This window comes from Peromyscus maniculatus, chromosome X (genome assembly GCF_049852395.1).
Source record: "Peromyscus maniculatus bairdii isolate BWxNUB_F1_BW_parent chromosome X, HU_Pman_BW_mat_3.1, whole genome shotgun sequence".
NCBI lineage: Eukaryota > Metazoa > Chordata > Mammalia > Rodentia > Cricetidae > Peromyscus > Peromyscus maniculatus.
The window spans coordinates 5,524,501-5,544,668 of NC_134875.1; the positions used below are offsets into that span (position 1 = coordinate 5,524,501).

A 20,168-nucleotide genomic window follows, 5' to 3' on the forward strand; every position below is an offset into this window, starting at 1 on the left:
ACCACGTGGTGTAGCTCTAAAACTCTGGTTGTGACTAGGTGAACATGGAAGCACCAAATCTGCACCCTAGCGACTATTAAATTATATTGCTTGTACACTAAAACCCCTTGAGTTCTATCTCCTCCAGGCCTCAAAGGACAATCCCAACACCAGGTGCTCTTCCTCAGAGAACTCATTTGACTTGAGCTCTCTCTCTCAAATTCCTTAGCTGGGCAGAGACATAGCATGCTTACTAAATAAGCCCACTTTAGCTTCTAATGACCTGGAGAGATATTGAACCTAGTTAGATTTAGGTCCAGACTTGGGAACTCTAATACTATCAAAGCACAGGCTTGGAGGGGACACAAGGAACAATGGTCTGTCTAGAGGACTTTCCTTTTTCTTGTAAATTGTGGTACAATTGACATACTATGGAATTAAGTTTTTAAAAAGAGAGTCTCATAGGCTAGCTTGAAGCTAACTATGAATCTAGGCTAGACTTGAAGTCATGATGATCCGCTTGCCTCAGCCTTCCGAGTGGTAGGATTATAATTCTGAGTCACCACACCTGGCTGAAATGAACTTTTACTGAAGTGTACCCTTCTGTGGTATTTAGTCCATTCAGGATGCTGTTCAACCATTGCCATCAAATAGTCCCTCAATTCTTCCCTTATCCCAGATGGAAACATTTTAACCATTAAGCTGAGTTTCTCCTGTCTTCAGGCTCTGTAACCATTCATTTTTGTCTCTCTAAGCTTAGCTATTTTCAATATTTCATAGAAATGGAACTGTACAAAATGCAGCCTTTTGTATATAGTTACTGTCCCTGAGCATGTTTTCTAGGTCCATCCATGTTGTGGCATCCATCAATACTTAATTTTTCATGGGTGAACAATATGTCATTGAATAAGTAGAGTACATTTTTTTCTATTCATCTATTGAATGATGGATATTTGTGTTGTTTCTATCTTTTGGCATATTTTAATTTTTCCTTATTCCTGAGAATTTCATACATGTATGCAATGAAACATCACATCTACCCTCTCAGTTCCACTTCCAACTCCCCACATATCCTCCACAACAATTCTTCATTCTAACTTCATGTCATTTAAAAAAAATAGTCCACTAAGTCCAGTTAATGTTGCCTATATGTGCATGGTTATGGGGCTATCCCCAGGATCATGGGAAACCAACTAATGGCCACATTCTCCAGAAAGAAAGACTCTCCCTTTCCCAGCAGCTACCTACTTCTAATAGCTACTCAATATGTGGTAAAGCCTGGAGATCATGTACCTGTCTAAACTGGAGCTGTACAGAGACTTCAGTTTTTGTGAGTTCATGAGTGTGATAGCCATGCCATATCAAGAAGACAGCATTTCATACCACTCTTGCTATGAACACTTAAGTACACACTTTATTGTAAGTTTGCTTTTGACTTGGAGAAAGTGGAATGGCTGGGTCACAGGGTAATTCCTGTGCTTAGCTTTCTGAGGACCCCAAAACTGTTGTTTCACAATCTAGGTCCTCTTAGAAACATCTACCATTGTGGTTATATGGGAAGACTATAGGGAGGACTCTGATAACTTCCAGACTGGGCAAGAGAAATCTCTGTAGTTCTTTATGGTATGATGTTCTTTATACATACTAGGCAAGCACTATCCCACTGAACTATATTGGCTGCCTTCTGTATCTTCTGTAGAGAAATGCCTATCTGCTTTAGCTCCCAGTATCTGGCACTGTCTGTGGCACCTGCAAGGACCAGGGGCAAATACAGAAAGTTCATTTTCAATCTTGAGGCCAAGCAAAGGCATCCAGAGGCCCCTGTACTCCATGCTAACTTCTAGCAGAGGCAGAAGGCCAAGGGAAATGAGGTAACCAGAAAAGTGGCTCTGTGCTTTTTCAAGACTCAGGATCTTTTCTGACCTAAAACTGCAATTTGGGAAAAGTTGACAAAGCTCTAGACTCTTACAGCAGGGTTTGAGGGAACTCACGTGTTACTGTGATTTGCATTGAATGGGACATGGCATTCTCATCCCAGACAGAATGAACTGTCTAGCCTGGACTGTATCTTCTTCAAGACAAAAGACCCCCAAAGGCCTTGTCCTCCAGAAGCTAGTTGTGTCTCATCAGCTACATCTCCATATCCTAAGCCCTATAGCCCAGCACTCTGTCTGGAATTTAGCACAAAGGTAAGAGCATTATGTAGTCCTCATCTATTTAACCACTCTACCACTCAGAAAACTCCTCTATAACCCTTTCTTGGAACAATATAGCCAGAAGAAGCCATTGGTGTATCTAAGCCATGTGTGGTGTTACACATATGTAATCTTAGCATAAACAGGAGTGAGTGTCACAAACTAGAAGCTGGCTTGAGCTAATAGGGAGTTTAAGGCCAGAAGATAGTTTTCTGTCTCAGAAAACACACAAAAAGTAAAACTAGAATAACTAATATGACAGAGACAGAGAGAGGAGAGAAAGGAGAGGAGACAGAGGCAGAGAAAGACAGAAATACATGTGTGCATGCACACACACGTACAGAGAGAGAGAGAAAGAGAGAGACAGAGACAAGACAGACAGACAGACAAAGACAGACAGAGAGAAGGAATCAGGAATAGGCAGATCCTGGCTATGGTGGTTACAGGTAGCAAAGCCTTTGGGGAAATTGAGGGATCTATGTTATTTGCAAATGAGCACTCAATCAATAGACAAGATCTCTACAGATTCTTAAGATGCTGAACGTTTTCTAGGCCTTTATAACTAAGTCTTGGTGTTAATAATGGCAGGCCTTTGTTAAGATCTCAGTCTTTGTCAGTGGTCTGTGTATTTTCTTATTCGTGGTTCTTGGCTTCCAAAAACAATCCTAGCATAGGCCTCTGCTTAGGATATCACTTTTGCTCAGAGAGGCCAAGTGACTTAATAAAGTCATGCAGTTAATAAGTGGCAGAGGAGATGGTGGCATTCAAGAATCTGAGGTATAGTCTAGTACTGGAATATCAAAAACTCAGTCATCTATGGTGATGAATGTGCGGACACCTTGCAGTAGTAAGCCAGCCCTCCTCAGTTGAACATGGAATTTATTCTGGGGCATGAAGGGAATGAAAGGTCATTTCAACTTTATAAACCAAGAGGATAAAAACCTGCTGTTCAGTGTTGGTCATAGTGTTTTAATTTCCCTGTAGGGACTGTTATACTTTCCCAGGGCTTTCTAAATCACACATCAAAGGGTATATCAGATAGTGATGGCCTCAGAGAAGGAAGTTCTTTCTTCAGGTTGTATACAAAGGGATTTGCTGAACCTCCTGGGCCCAACCACTTGATTTCAAAGCCCATTATGTGGCCTCAGGAGCCTTGGGATGTGTGCAATGCATCTGTCTAAACTGCCAGAAAATCTTTGCATATTAAAGCTTTGCAGGAAAATGGATGGTCTTGTGAAAAAGACTTCTGGATATTAAATTCCAATCATAGAATTCAGCAATGTGAGGTGCTAAGAAGTCTGGAGAGAGGCCCAGAACTCTTAGTGTGTCTTCTTACCTACAAAATGGGTGTGTGAGGCTACCATACAAATTTCTTTCAAGGATTCTATAAACTTAGAAATGTAAAGTTAGCATAGTGCCTGGCATGGTACAGATGCCAAATAAATATTATCTCTCTTTCCAAGCCTGAAAATTCAAACACATTCTTGGTGGTCCTAAAATAACTGTTAACATGGTTTACTCAGCAACATTTGCCATTCAAGGCAGATCTTCCTTTAGCTGTTGGCTGTGCTCCTGAACAGCTGTGTGCAAGGCTAACTTTTGTAAACCAAATCATAATAAAATTCAGCAGGAATTTACCATTGAAAGAAAATTCTCAGTGCATCCTTTTATGAAGTGAAAGCTTCTTCATTTAAACTTAATTTTTAAGAGTGTGCATTTAGGTCTTGTGATAAATTATAATTCAGTTTTGACCACAAACATATTGTTCTATAGCCCCAAAGGACAGAGTAAACAAGACTAAGTTATATGAAAATAATTTTAAAACGTGTATTTATTTCAGTATATGTGGTATGTCTATGGTTATATAATGGAAAGTATCCTGTCTCTCTCTGTCTCTGTCTCTCTGTCTCTCTGTCTCTGTCTCTCTCTCCCTCCCTCTCTCTCTCTCTCTCCTCTCTCTCTCTCTCTCTCTCTCTCTCTCTCTCTCTCTCTCTCTGTGTGTGTGTGTGTGTGTGTGTGTGTGTGTGTGTGTGTGTGGTATCAGAGGGATGGGAGGGAAAGGGATCAGAGAGAGGTGGTAGGGTGATAATGATGGCAGTGGAGATTGTGGAAGCGATAGAAGAGATAGAGGTGGTGACAGTGATCATGATGTCATCAATGTTGAATGTGGTAGAAGAAGTAGCAAAGATGATGCATAACTATCCAGTGGTTGTGGTGGGAATGATTACAGCAGGAGTCATGCTGTTAATGGGAGCAAAGATGGTGGTGATATTGGTGGTAGAGTAGATCAAGGAAGAAGTAGAGGTGATGGCAGCAGTGTTGGTTATAAGGCACTGGGGGTATATGATGGAAATGCTGTTGAGGGTGGTGTTGCAGACAGTGATGGTTCCCAGAAAAAGGGTAAACTTATAAGATATTTCCTTCTTGTAACACTCTAAGGAGCTCCTACTGACTGGCTCAGAGGGAGATTTATTGTGTGTGTGTGTGTGTGTGTGTGTGTGTGTGTGTGTGTGTGTGTGTGTATGTGTGTGTGCGTGTATGTCTGTGTGTGTGTGTGTGTGTGTGTGTGTGTGTGTGAGAGAGAGAGAGAGAGAGAGAGAGAGAGAGAGAGAGAGAGAGAGAGAGAGAGAGAGAGATTATATAGAGTCTTATCTCACTCTATAGTCCTACATGACCTAGAACTCACTATGTAGTCCAGGCTAGCACTGAACTCATAGTGATTCTCCTGCCTCAGTCTCCCTCCTGAATGCTGACAGGCCTAAGTCACCATGCCTAGCTCCTGAATTTCTCATAAACAGAAAATCCAAATACTGACTCTTTGGGAAAAATGACTCTTTGGGGGAAACACAGTAGATTTTGTATTTGTCAGTATACTTCCAATAATGTAATTTTATGTCATCTGTAACTACAGGTAAAGGCAGAGCAACCTAAGTCCTTTAACATGATGTATGGTCATTAAAAAGAGGATGGAGAGTAGTGAGGTACTGTACATTTTGTTGTGTGATGCCATGTATTCAAAAAGCAAGAGTTAGGTGCTGGTGTTTCAGAAATTACTTCCTGTAGCTATTTTATATAGGCCAAGTTACTTGTTCTTAAAAGCTTGACTTGAAGGAGAAGGAGAGGCAAGAACATGTTTCGTTTTTCTGAAAGTCATATGGGCAGGCCTAACACTAGAGAACATCAGCACCTGAAGCTTGTTCCAGAAAAAGAGGCAGCTAAAGAAAGGGCATCTACTCACTATAGAGACAAAGGCTTCCAACAGTACCAGGCAAGGCTGATTGGGGGTCCAGAACAGACACTCCCACCAGAATGAGTACAAGTTGGACAGAGAAGAATCAGAGTGAGGTAGCTAGAGTTCTAGTGGGGAGGTCACAACAAGCCACATTAGCAATAAGAACAAGATCAGAAGTCTTTGGAAGATTAAAATATGGTGGTTTGACAGAGTACTGGGGTGGCTTATCTCCTCACTTAAGTGAAGGTCAAATACAGGAAGCAGGCTACAGTAGTGGGGCACAGTATTCCAGGCAGGAGGGCAACAGGCTGGAAGGCCCTGGGGGAAAGGCTCTTGGCCTATTTCAGGGACTAGCAGGCAGCTAGTGGCCCAGCACACAGCAAGCTGGGAAGTAGCCATTGAGCTCTCCTGAGGCCTCACAGGCCATGAGAAGGGGCTTGGGCTCTGTTATGTTTGCAATGGGAAGCCATTGTGGGGAAAGGTGAAGCAGAGGAAAGATAAACTTTCAATGTTTGTGAAATCTCTCTCTGGATGCTCATGGGAGAGGAAATTATTATCATGGGAAGGAAAAAGGAACATGGGACCTAGAGTATGGGGCTGTGATCAACTAGGACAAAGAAGGGGAAGATAAACACATGGCTAAGCATAAACCTCTGTGATTTTACCTCAAGTGGGTACTGAAGGTAGCACTTAGTTATTATAGAAAGCAGTGGCTTCTAGAAAAGTGAACCACATGCCCAGTGACCTGAGTCATAATTTACAAATACTGGAAAAGCCCATATAGAAACTAGCTGAACCTTTTCAGGTCATGTAGTGCTTACTGCCACTGCAACTCTGTGGTAAACTATATACTAAAGGCTAGGTAGGGCTGTGGGCCACCAGGACTTTATTTACCAAGACAGCCTGTGGGCTACGTGTGGTCCCAGCATGCAGTTTACCAAGATCCAACCTAGAGTATGAGTTGAACTCTTTCCCTTGTGAAATACCATATTTCCAAAGCCCCTTTCTCATACAGCAGGATACCACATGTTACAGGCCTACTGTTCATGAGGCAGTGTGCCTGCAACCTTTTGGGAGTAGAAAAGCTTTATTATTTCAATCATAATGAAAACGGAGTGACCATTTCTGAGCTGTGCAATTTATGTAGCAGTCCTAAATGCTATGCTTCACCCAACACTAGTGACACTTATTGCACAACTGTTGGCTTGTACTCTGTGGCTGCAGTAAAAGGAGGGAATAACATCCCCTCCTGGATTCCCTTGGGCCTTGCTCTCTCAGCTTTTGTACACAGTTGGGCAATTGGAATTTCGTACAGACCATCTCTCTCGGGCCTTCAAGGGCCTCTACGATAATATGGCTACACTGTCTACCCCTTTTCTTTATCCTAATGGCTCTGACCAACATGGAGGCTGCTACACTGGCTATACATTTTGTTTCACCTCCTCAACATGCCTCTGAAAGCTAGAATTGTTTTCTCATCTTTGTACCCCTAAAGCACCAATCCTCTGTGACTAACTCAGCTGACACCTGCAGGTTGGAATTACCCTCTGTGGAAAACGGCATTCTGCAAATTATCTATCTTGTTCTACTGTTCCGAGTGGAAGGCCTCAAGACAGCTGCTTCTCAGAAACTAGTAAGTGTGGCAACTGGCTCAATGATGTTGCTAAGCACCTACTATGTATGAGGTGCTTAGCAGCAGTTGCAGGGGTGGAAGATCAAGAGGTCTCAGGCACAATGCAGGATGGGAGCAAATAACCTTGTGAAGACAAGTCATGGGGAAACAGCTCTTCCTAGGGATTTGGGAGGCTATGGAGCCTGTGGCACTGCAAGGAGCCAGACAGAGGCAAGCCTGCACTGAAGGGCAAGGGGTTAAAAGATGTCAAGTAATAAAAGAAGCAGCTGGGCCTGGGCCTTGGGTTTGAGTGCCTGTGGTAAAATCCTAGCCTGTGGTTCATGCCTACCTTTCTAACATTGAAATCTTAGGGACATCCATCTTTGAGAAGGAAGGGGCAGATGATAGAGAAAGCAGAGGCAGGCAGACAGGCAGGCAGGCAGGCAGGGGGATAGAATGGGCAGGATAGGAGGTGTGGTACATTATTCCATATTTACTGCAGAAACCAAGTTTTGTAGCCCAGACTTGAAAAGCATGTGCTCTATCTACCCTCAGAAGTCTGAAATGCAGTACCTCAATGGCAGCTTCTGATCCACATCTTTACCTAAAAAGACACATATTAAATTTTCCAGCTGAGGTGATTAGTGACAGCAAGAGGCCTGAGTCTGCACAAGCCTGCCTGCATTTTTGGATGTCATAGTCCCACATCCCCAAGGTATGGCCCATGGGGTTGCACATTCCCTGAAAGGAGTGAAATCTGGTTCTCAGTGATGCCTGGAGTGGTTTGCTTCCAGACACCTGTTACCTTGGGCCTACTATCATGGAATCTGCAGGGAGGGGCTGGGTAGGAATTCAGACAAGGCCATTGTGTGCTCCCATCAATTCAGAGGTGCTCCCTACCCAGCATCTTCCCTTGCTAACACGCTGATTTGCAGGTCACTGATTTTCTCAGCTGGGCTACTGAGCCAGGACCCAGATACCAAGCCTGGTGGTGTCCTTCAAGCTGAGAGTTTCTCAGTCCTTGCTGAAGAGAGATTAGTCTGTAGGCAAAATCTGTGCCTGGCTTCCCTGCCTGGTTGGATATCAGTAGCAGGAAAGGGCCCTTGCTGCAGAAGGAGGAGAAGGGGGGCAGGGTGGGCAAAGGGAGTGAACAGCTGCGTGCTCCATGGGGAGGATCCCCAAAATAGCAAGGCGCATATGCACTGCAGGCCTTGACCCAGAATGTTCAGAGTTGCACTATAAATCCAGCTCTCCTCTATGGAACGGGGCTGCCTATGAGACCATAGCCATCCTTAGGGGTCCTCTGTATTCCAAGCTGAGTTCCAAGGACACATTGTTCCTTGCCTTTCTGGTGGAAAAAATAATTTTGAGTCAATGCCAACCTCTGATAGCTAAAAAGGTGCCAAGAACAGTCAAAGCCTGTATGCTTTAGGACAAGTCCACATCTCTGTCTTACTCATCATGATGTCAGAGATCCTGAAGTAATCAGGGAGTATTTATTAAGCCCTCTTGACTATTGTGGAAACTGGGCCCCCAAGGCTCATGTTAAGAACTCAGCAAGTGGTTGGGACTGCTCTCAGGCATCACCTGGGTCTCGGCAGTGCAACCTACATACCTGGCATCCTTTCTCTTGAGGCCAGACTTGCACCTGTAGCAGGCCTACAGCCTACATGAAGTAGAGAATATTGACAAAGACACCAACCATTGAACCTTGAAATTTCAGAGTCACTTCAGTTCTCCACATGCCTTCCCATACAACTCCAAAGCAGCCTGGTTTGCTGCCAGGCTGGAAGCAGACTGTGCTGGTCAGAGGGCTAAAGGAAACATAGATGCTATCCACTCTTCACCTGGTTATACCACTGGGATGAAAGCACCAGGACACCTGGAATTCTCTTCTGTCCACTGCCCTGTTTTGAGAACCCAGGTCTTAGTGTGTATATTGGAGCCTCTAATCCAGGCATAGGAAGCAGTAATTGGGCAGAGCAGCAGTCACTTCTCCTGATCTCAAACTTCAACATAAAATAGTCTTGCTCTCAGTGAAGGAAGACTATAGTCCTGGATCTCAGAATCTAGCCCTAGAGCTATACACATACAAAGGTTCCTGGGATTGTGGCAGAAGGCCAGATATAGACAGGCTCTTATAAATCATATCCAAGCTCTCAGAATTCAAAATGAAGGGGATTTGTTCCAGGTTATACCATTAGTCACAGCTTTGAGCCTCTGAGATCTCCTTCCTGAGTTTAGTACTCTGTGCAAAGAAAACAACAGAGCTCCAAGGTCGATGGGCACAGACCTTGACCTGGATTGCACACCACAGAGGTGAAGAGCCTCTATTTGGTATTTTAAAGGAAATGATGGAACTGGGGATAGTATTATTTGAACTATTCAAATCTCCACATACTCTTTATGGGGTGGGTGTATGTGCTCTCTTTTCCAGAGTTCAGTTCCCCACTTTCAATTGGAGGTGAGGAGACAGATTGGGGTTGTTTTGGGTTGTTCTGAAGGGACAGAGCACACTGCCCTTTGGACTATGCAATGGGACTGTTGATGTAGCTCCTTGCCCATTCACTCACTATTCTCTACGAGGTACTGGGTTTCTCAGACCTTATTATTTTGTACATAAAGAAAGTGATAAGAATATCCTCCCTTTCAGCCAAAGAGTAGTTGGCAAGCTTAAAAGGTGTACTGGGCATGCCAACTTATTGTAACCTATAGAGTTATTTAGTAACATTAAGGTGCTGAACACAGATGATGAACAGAGAGTACATGCCCTTTTCTTTCCCAAGTTGTACATTTAGTGTCCTTAACCTCCTCATTTTTATTATACTTAGAAGAGTTTATGGTATTGCTTTGGCAGTAATGGGGACTGAAACTAGATTTTTGTGTATGCTGAACAAGCACTGTGCACACTGAGCTATATTTCCAGGCCAACTCCACCATTTTGCTCAGAAACAGCTGTAGAAATGGAATAGGTATAGACAGAGGCAGAGATGACATTCAACTTGAACACTGAGTCTTTGCCCATGCAGGCTCTGGGGCATTCAATGCCTTTGAATTTTTCGATCAACCTACTGGATCTGTAGAAGTTCCAATCTGAATTTCAAAGGAAAGAACATGACATTCCACATGCTGTCTCCATCTACTAACCTTGAATAGATAGACAAATGTTGCCAAAAGAAAACCTCTTTTTTCTGTGCCACAGGACTCATTAAGTAATCGTGGTACTAGATGAACAATGATGCTGAAAAGGAACTTGAAGCACTACATTTCTTTATAATTTACTTTGTAAAGTGCACTTAGCATTTTGTGTTTCAAAACAAGCTTTCCATCTAAGATGCAGCAGAGTATGCTGCAGGACAATGGGCTCTGAAATCTGCCTGTTATTTGGTGCTTAACCTATTTATGACTTCTTCTTGGGGTAATCAGGAGATAGTGTTCCCCAAATGCTAGGCAAAGTACTAATATCTAGTCAATGTTGAAGTCAAGGCAGTTATTCTTGATATTGGTTCATCTGAATTATGTTTTCTAGAGGACAATGAATGAACATTGTAGCTATTTAGGAGCAGGTGTAAGACTAGAACCTCAGGGTCCTGGGTCCTGATCTTAGGCTAAAAATACTTGTTACTTCAAATTCACTTCTTTCTTCAAAGTAGCTCTCAATTGTTTACACAAAAATTCCAGGGCAATTAAAAAGCTCTCTTCTAGTGGCGCATGCCTGTAATCCCAGCACTCAGGAGATTGAAGCAGGAGGGTCACAAGTTTCAGGTCAGCCTGGACTATAGGGTGAGATTCTGTCTCTGAATATATAAATCTCTCCTCTTAGAATGATAGGATTTCATTTTACAATTTTAATGTGATACAGGTTTTTCTGTTAACTTTGTTTTCAACCTAACCAAAAAGAAACCAGTAAGGTTACTTCCCAGAGCAGATTTCTATGTTTGGGAGGCTTTCAGGATGAAGTCAGGTGGCACACACAATGTGCTTCCAGACTTATGTTGTTTCTTGGGACCAAGGAGCAGTATTAAGCCTGGATGTCATTAAGTCTTAGAAATACAGCCAACAACAGAAACATCTGAAATCCAGGTAAGACCACACCTTGAACTGCAAAACCAGTTACTGCTAAGGACAGCCTTCTGCCATGATAGTTTGAATCCCTACAGTAACTTCTTTGAACAGCAGTATTTTGTTGTTGTTGTTGTTCTTGAACACCCAGGAAATTCTATTAATCTCCCAGTTTCTGAATCTTCTTTCCTAGTACCCTGCTGTTCAGATCCTCAGCATCTGCAGCAAAGTTGGAGGCTAACACTAGGCACCTTCCTAAGGCTACAGGGATTGACTGCACTAAAAGCCAGCTGCATTCACAGCACACCAAGAGATGTCCTGGATACTTACAGATGGAAGCAACAGTCCTTATCAGGCATTATCAGTATTATCCCTTTTGGTGACCATATGTGTCTTCTAAGACAGATGCAGTTTCACCTGGGATGAAGGCTCATCTAATAGAGCTGCTTTCAGAAACTCAGGTATATTTTTGGACCCCTTCAATCAGGGCAAATTATTGGTCTTCTACATCATCTTGGCACATCAAAAATAGCTATGTCACTCTGAGGCAAGGACAGAGAATGAGGTGTGCTATGGATGAAGAAGAGCTGATTTTGGTTAAGTGTAAGGTGTGACTCTAAATCAATGAACGTGCATTTTTTGGCAAGGCTTATGAAGGGTGCTAGAGGTCATTTGCCCTGAGAGCCCAAGCCAGAAAATGGCATGAACAATGGTAGCCACTCTACAATGAGAATTACTCCAAGGACCCACTCCCAGGACAGTGATCCCTAGATGCCATGCACAATGATCTACCAGATGGAAGCAAAAGTGTTACTTACCAGACATACTTTTTATTTTTATGAAGTCTGGACAGTAAGTGAGGAGCAGGGAAGCCTCCTTCCTGTACCTATAGCCCACCCACATTTATGCCTAGGATTTGGTCCAAGTGAGTGGAAAACGAAGGGAGAATTTAAAATCAAGCCTAAACTGATTGTGAACGCTGGGACATACTAGATGCTTTCCTTTATAGACTCAGATATTGACCATCAAAGAGAAGCCTGAAATATAAAGGGTTGTTACAATGGATATTAGAGATTCTCTTCTGTGAATGCCTCAACTTGCGGCTGGCAGGTTGTAAACAAGTCACACTGGCCAATCAATTCATCTGTCTATCTCTATCCTGTCTGCCCATTTATGTGAGTGTTGGTACTCCAGTCACCAAATTTTATTAAAAGTTTATGCACTCGACTTAATAGCATATCCTCAATACATTGTTGACAATGAGGGGAAAAAAAGAGAAATGTGATTCAATCACTCACACCTGTACACATAACAAAATTCCTAAAATGAATAGAGCAAACTGCCCTGGGAACTGGGGAAGATAAATCCCTCCAGTTATGTGAAATGACATTACCTCAGACCTCAGGGCTCCCAGTTCCATGAGCAGGAAGGAAACAGATCCATGGCTCTATAGGAACCATTTCCCCTCTGCTCTATTACTTTTAGAGATTAAGCAAGACACTCCTCTGTGGTCTAATACCCCGAGATAACAGCCATTGTGTTTGCTGCAGCTCCTGCTAACCTAATCTTGGTAGACTGGTGATGTTGCAGGGACTGACTGCCAGACTCCAGCAACCAGAGGCTCTCATGCTGCCCTTAGAACTACCACTGGAATCTCCAACACTGAGTTCAGACACTTGGATGATGGCTGAATTCCTAGAGAATAAAGCACAAATGTGACAAATGACTTTGAGAGAAGATACCAGGGCCAGCCAGTTAAATAGGAATCCCTTCTATGCCCAGTTTCTTAACTTTTTTAAACTAGAAACCCACAGGGGCAGGAGTAGTTCTTCTTGATTCAAGTGCCTTATATTTTCAGTTGGTCTCCAACACCAAATTTGCACAAAGACTTTCAACAACACATCTCATGTTCAAATTTAAGTTTAGAAGCATTCAGTGCCCCCTCCCCCCATAGCCCATTTTCTGACCGATTCCTGGAGCTTTCTGGGCTCCTGACGATTTCCCACCATGTTGAAATGGGGAAGCATGCTCTCGATTACAAGCCGACTTTTCCAGTCATCCATTGTTTAGCCTGCAATTTTATTCTTGACTCTCCAAGGCGTTTCCCAAACGACCTAGATACAGGGCTTAAGGAGACAAAAAGTATACTGTCTTTCAGATATGAAGGTGAGACCATTGACCCCATGAATCACAGGCTTTCAAATTTGTGTAGGATCTGCCTCATTCATTTTCCCATCTCTCTTTCCACCACACCACCCTCATAGGCTACCCGCAATCCCAGGAATGAGGAAATACTTCCATGAGCCAGTTGAGCAGGGTAAAGTGGCCATCCATGTCCATGAAATAGGTAAACTGTACTGGAAAACAGAGAAGGTGGAGGAGGAGCTTGATGAGACTAAAATGGCACTGGTCATATAGTTGGGCAAAGTGAGTCCTAGTTCTGGCTCTCATTTTGTGTGGGACTCAGGGAAGGCTCTCCTATTTTCTGAGATAGTTCACTTCAGTGAACAATATAGCAACAGAATCAAAGTGATGGCTTAAAGCCTTTTCAACTCTGGTCATATTAGCACTCAGCCAAGTGATCAGACCAACAGTTCCAATCACAGCTAACACTGGGAAGAAGGAATGGATGCTGAAAGGGGCTCCAGAAAGCCTGGTGCATCAGTTGACAGGACACTAAATGAGTTACTGCAGCACATCCTCCAGGCTGGATGAACAGACATGTAAACCCAGGAAAAGCTGTTTTCTGTTTTCCACAAAGTGAAATAAGGACTATGTTATCTCACTATGCTACACGTGAGATGAGGACTATGATAAGGTACTCATATAAATATGGCTTTAGCTTTCCTTGCTGTAACCTTTCTTGTCTATATGGTACCAGGCACTACAATCTTGATGTTAGGAAAGTCAGAAAAGCACTTTCCCCACTTTCCCACTGAGTGAAAACAAAATCTTTGTCATGTTATATAAAACAAACATCAGAGGATTCTGTAAGATAGAGAGAATATAAATTGTCTAGGGACCTTGGGATCTAATGAATAAAACTGATGAGTTCCCTGGGATTTCATTCTACTAGATTTAGAGCCAAAGAACCCAGCAACCTCAAAAGCCAATGCCCACAAACAAAAGTGCTCAAAAAAAGGCTTGCTTTTTCTAGCCTTTTGAGACAGAAAACCTTAAACCAAAACCATTCTAATCCAGCTAACCACCAGAAAATACACTGTAGTGCCCTCCCATTCCAGCAGCAAAGACCAAGTAGGGGAGCCTACTGTACCCCTACTTGGCAGCAATGAGACACTTCTCCCAATCCCACTGGAGTGATAGCAACAGATGTCTAGTGAGGACTTGGATATAACATGCTTGCCTAGCAGTAATGAGGGGCCCCAACCTCCTTTACATCAAAGAAGCTATCTCAGTTACTTGAACTTATATATTACCACATAAAAGAAAGATGCTATCCCCCTTTCTTGCCAGACCAATCAAAACAGAAGATTTAAATAAAAACCAGTTTTAAAATATTAAAAATATCCTGACTTTAGTAAAAAAGGCACCTATACCAAGATGAAAAGGTCTAAAGCTAACTGAAAAAGGATTATTAATCGATGTGTCACCAAGATGATACACATGTTGCAATTATCTGACTAGAATTTTAAAATAACAGTCATTTAAATGCTTCCCCCAAGAGATATAATAATGCTTTAAACAAAGGGACAAGCTCAGGAAATTGAAATATTAGAACCAGAAACCACAGTAACTTAGATAACCTTGGTGGATGGGACCAAAAGGGGAATGGAAAGAACAGTCAATTTCTTATACCCTTTATACTCCAATTTCTTCAACGTGAAGACAAAGACTGGGAAAGAATGACAGAAAAATGACACACTACCTATAGGAGAAAACTAATTTCAATGATGGCAAATATTTGCTCAGAAGCCACGGAGGTCACAATGAAATAATGCAGTGATTCTCAAATGTGATGTTGTGAGGGAGAGCTTCAACACAAAATCTTAGTGAAAATGTTTCAGATGTAGAAGGGGAATCTTGACATTCTTAGATGGAGGGAAACCAAGAGAATTTATCAATAACACACCTCTACTAAGATAATAATTAAAGGAAGTTCTCCAAACAGAAAACAATTGAAGAAGAAATGTTGGTATTGGCCAGGAAGAAAGAACAATAGAAAGAGAAAAACAATATGGTTAAATAAAACAGATTTTCTTCCATGCTTAAATTTCATAAATTATATTGATGGTTGAATTACCAATTATATTGTCTAATACAGTTCTAAATATGTATGAAAGAAATACTTAACACAGTTACATTATAAACAGAAGTAAACGGGTAGAGAGAAATGCAAGGTTTTTCTACTTCATTAAAGGTAGTAAAATATTGACAGTAGTTGTACATTTCATGTGATGCATACACACACAGACAGTAGTTCTGAGGGAAACCACCACAAAAAAAAAGAGTAAAAATATTATACATGATTCAAATATTATTCTAAAATTACTCAAGTAATGCATAGACGTTTAAGGAAAAGAAAAATTGAAAAAACCTCATAGGGAACAGAAAGAAAACAAATAAGTGGGTAGGAATGCACACTAATATCAGTAACTACATTAAACAATGGTGTAAGACTTTGGCAAATAAGATAAAAATATAACCTAGTGATATAGTATTTCAAGATGTTTTCTCAAATATAATAATTTAAGAAGATTTAAAGTGATGTGCTAGAAGTTATGCATGTGGACATCAAGTTTTCTCAGATTGTTTGTTGAAAAATGTTTTTTATCCAATTTATATTTCTGGCATCTATAGTAACTACTTATGTGGACTGATATTTAGGTCCTTAACTCAATTTCATCGATCTCTCTGTGTGTGTTTGTGTCAGTAACATGTTTTCATTACCATAGCTCTGTAGAACAATATGAAATCAGGTATAGTTAAACCTTCCACAGAAGGATTTTGTTGTTGTTGTTCAGGATTGCTTTGGCTATCCCAGGTCTTTTGTGCCTCTATATAAAATTTTGGATTGTTTCTGTGTGTGAATAATGGAATTGGAATTTTGATTTGAGATGACAGCAATGAACCAGTAGATTGCTCTCGATAAGATGGTCTTTTCATAATATTAATACTTTGATTCTGTGAGTATGGGGCACCTTTCCATCTTCTAGTGTCAATTTCTTTCTTCAGTGTCTTAAAATTTCCATTATAAAGGTCTTTAATTTTCTTAGTCAGGTTTGTTTCCAGATATTTTGGGTGGCTATTGTGAATGGGATTGTTTCCCTTTCTTTTTTAGTCTGTCACTGGTATATAGGAAGGTTGTTTTTTTCTCTGCTCCACTCCATTGTTTTCTTTTTTTTATTAAGAGATTTTCTATTCATTTTACATACAAACCACAGATTCTCCTTGCCTTCCTTCTCCTGCCCCCCCAGCATCCCCCCTCAACACACTCCCCTTTCCCACCTCCTCCAAGGCAAGGTCTCCCATGGGGAGTCAGCAGAGCCTGGTACATTCAGTTGAGGCAGGTCAAGCCCCCCCCCCCCCCATGCACCAATGCTGCACAAAGTATCTCACCATAGGCACTAGGTTCCAAAAAAAACTGGCTCATGCACTAGGAACAGGTCCCGATCCCACTGCCTGGGGATCCCCTAAACAATTCAAGCTAAACAACTGTCTCACTTATCCAGAGGGTATAGTCCAGTACCATGGGGGCTCCTCAGCTATTGGTCCACACTTCATGTGTTTCCACTAGTTTGGTTAGTTGTCTCTGTACTTTTTCCAATCATGGTCTCGATGTCTCTTGCTCATATCCCTCCCCTCTCTCATCAATTGGACTCCTGGAGCTCTGCCTGGGACCCAGCCATGGATTTCTGCATCTGCTTCTTTCAGTCACTGGATGAGGGTTCTATGATGACAGTTAGGGTATTCATCCATCTGATCACCAAAGTAGGTCAGTTCAGGCACCCTCTTGACTATTGCCAGTAGTCTACAGTGGAGTCATCCTTGTGGATTCCTGGGAATCTTTCTAGCACTCTGCTTCTCCCTATTCCCATGCTGTCTCCATTTATCATGGTATCTCTTTCCTTGCTCTCCCACTCTGTTCCCATTCTAGCTCAAAGCTCCCACTCCTCTAAGCGCTCACCCCCATCCCTTGCCCTCCATTATTCCCCCTCAACCCCCAGCTTGCTCATGTAGATCTCATCCATTTCTCCATCATTGGCCAATCCATGTGCCCTTCCTAGGGTCCTCCTTACAGGTTGTTGGTTTTTGTATGTCAATTTTGTTTCTTGTCACTTGGCTCAAATTAATTATCTCTAAGAGTGGTTTTTTTGGAGTCTTTGGGGTTTCATATATATAATAGAATCATGATCTGCAAATAGGGATACCTTGATTTCTTTTCCAATTTGTATCCCTTTTATGCTCTTCTCTGGTCATGTTAGTTCTAACTATGTCTTCAAGTACTACATTAAGAGAGGGAGAGAGTGTGGACACACTTGCCTTATTACTGTTCTTAGTGGGAACTCTTTTGTGGTTTTTTTCTCCATTTAACATGATGGTGCCATGGGATGTTTTGTATGTTAAATGTGTTGCTCTTATTGGTTAATAAATAAAACACTGATTGGCCAGTAGTCAGGCAGGAAGTATAGGCAGGACAAGCAGAGAAGAGAATTCTGGGATCAGGAAGGCTGGGTCAGAGAGACACTGCCAGCCGCCGCCATGACAAGCGAGATGTAAGGTACCAGTAAGCCACAAGCCACGTGGCAACTTATAGATTAATAGAAATGGGTTATTTTAAGATATAAGAACTAGACCGGGCGTTGGTGGTGCACGCCTTTAATCCCAGCACTCGGGAGGCAGAGGCAGGTGGATCTCTGTGAGTTCGAGGCCAGCCTGGGCTACCAAGTGAGTTCCAGGAAAGGCACAAAGCTACACAGAGAAACCCTGTCTTGAAAAAACAAAAAACAAAACCAAAAAAAGATATAAGAACTAGATAACAAGAAGCCTGCTATGACCATACAGTTTGTAAGCAATATAAGTCTCTGTGTGTTTACTTGGTTGGGTCTGAGAGGCTTCAGCACTGGTGGGTGAGAGAGATTTGTCTTGTCTGTGGGCCAGGCAAGACATGAAAATCTCTAGCTACATGATGGCTTCTGTGTCTATTGAGATGATCATGTGATTTTTGTCTTTTGTCCATTTATTTCTAAGTTTAATTATAATTATTAATATATGTATGTTGAGTCATCCTTGTATTGATGGAATAAAGCCAAGTTAGTCATGATGAATGATATTTTTTATGTGATATTGAATTCAGTTTGCCAATATTATATTGAAAATTTGTGTATCTTTGTTTATCAGGAAGATCAGCCTGTAATTTTATCTTATTTTACTTTATTTTTGTGCGGTGAATTAATTCATTTGATTTGGGTATCATCAGGGTAATGCTGGTTTTGCTAAAGAAAAAAAGGAAGCCTTTGTTTTCTCTATTTTATGGGATAATTTAAGTAATTCTTTAAAATTCTGGTAGAATTCTTCTATGTATCAATCTAGTTATGAGCTATTTTTTTTTAGTTTGGAGGCTTTTTATTACTATTTCAGTCTCATTACTGTTTATAGATGTTAAATTGTTTATTTAATTTTAGTTTAATTTTGGTATGTCATATGACATTTTTATCAATTCCCCCATCCCAGGCTCAGGGAATATCATGGAAGAAGCATAAATAATATAAGACCCAGAGGATGAAGAAAGGTGATATGAAAGCTGTTTTCTGGGCATGATATGACTATTAAACTCCTGAACACATAGCAGCTATTGTTATATGCACAAGACCATATAATTTCAGCCTAGGTCAAATTGTGGCATCGATGGGCAGATGATCTCCAAATCCATGACATACTGAGGAATTATTGGCAGGAGACAGTTGTCGGAGGAGGAAGAACCACTCTTTTTTGATGAAGTGGCCACTAGTGTACTACCCATGCTCAAGTGGATGACACAACACTCGTGTACATATAGGCAGCACCAAGATATGAAGTTGGGAGGGGGACATATTGGGAGAATATGAGGGGGAATTGGAAAAGGGACATGGATATCATCATATTTATTGTATACATGTATGAAAATCTAAAGAATAAAGAAAAAGTATTATAGAAAAAAATAAATTATGCAAATATTAAATGACATCAAGACTATTTCAGTAATATTAGATAAGATAGACTTTAGAGCAAAGAAAATTATTGGGGATGGAGAAGGACATTATATAACGGTAAAGGCATCAATACACCAAAAAGACATCTTCTAAAGAACTGAGCTGATGCCGGGCGGTGGTGGCGCACGCCTTTAATCCCAGCACTCAGGAGGCAGAGCCAGGAGGATCTCTGTGAGTTCGAGGCCAGCCTGGGCTACCAAGTGAGTTTTAGGAAAGGCGCAAAGCTACACAGAGAAACCCTGTCTCGAAAAAACCAAAAAAAAAAAAAGAAAAGAAAATAGAATCTCAAAACCCAGCAGAAGGAAACAATAAAGAATTAAAATAAATGATACTGGAAAAAATAGAGATAAACCCAATAAAAAAGCTATATTTGACAAAATTAGTAAAGTTGTTGAACCTGAAAACTAAAAATTGCAATGAATGAAAAAGGAATTATTACTACAAACCCTGTAGATAAGGAAAACACCATTTTACATATTAAATTTGGAAATTTTAAAGAAGTGGAGCGATTTTCCTAAAGCACAAATGACCAAATTACCCAGTATTAAAATATATCATTGTAATTCTGAGAAAAGGAATCAAAATTGTTAAAACTCCTGATGTGAATGTTCAAATGAGCTGAAATGTGCCATAGTGGTAGAGAGCTTGTCTAGCATCTAGGAAGTCCTGGATTTGACCCCCCATACCCAGTATGGCAAAAGGAAGGCTCTAGGCTCAGATAGTTTCAAATGTTGAATGATCTTTTTGGTGTGATCCTGAATTTAGTTTGCTAGCATTTTATTGAGAATGTTTGCAACCATGTCTATCAGGATGATCAGCCTGTAATTTTCTTTTCTGTGTGGTGGTGAAAGAAGAGTTAGTACCACCTCTATATGAGC

The 20,168-nt window shown here is 41.4% G+C and overlaps 1 protein-coding gene across 10 annotated transcripts in view; it reads right to left on the reverse strand.

Annotated features, from left to right (window-relative positions):
* Positions 1 to 20,168, reverse strand: part of Mamld1 (mastermind like domain containing 1) — a 130,713-nt gene that overhangs the window by 44,805 nt on the left and 65,740 nt on the right. For 8 of the 10 annotated variants that reach the window (XM_076562507.1, XM_076562505.1, XM_076562510.1 and 5 more), the window contains exon 2: positions 13,048 to 13,437. The exons of 1 other annotated variant lie outside the window; for it this stretch is intronic. In XM_076562507.1, coding sequence (XP_076418622.1) covers positions 13,048 to 13,143 — 96 coding nt within the window. In that variant the 5' untranslated portion in view covers positions 13,144 to 13,437. The remainder of the gene's footprint in view (positions 1 to 13,047; positions 13,438 to 20,168) is intronic. One more of the 10 variants, XM_076562504.1, reaches the window with a different exon arrangement.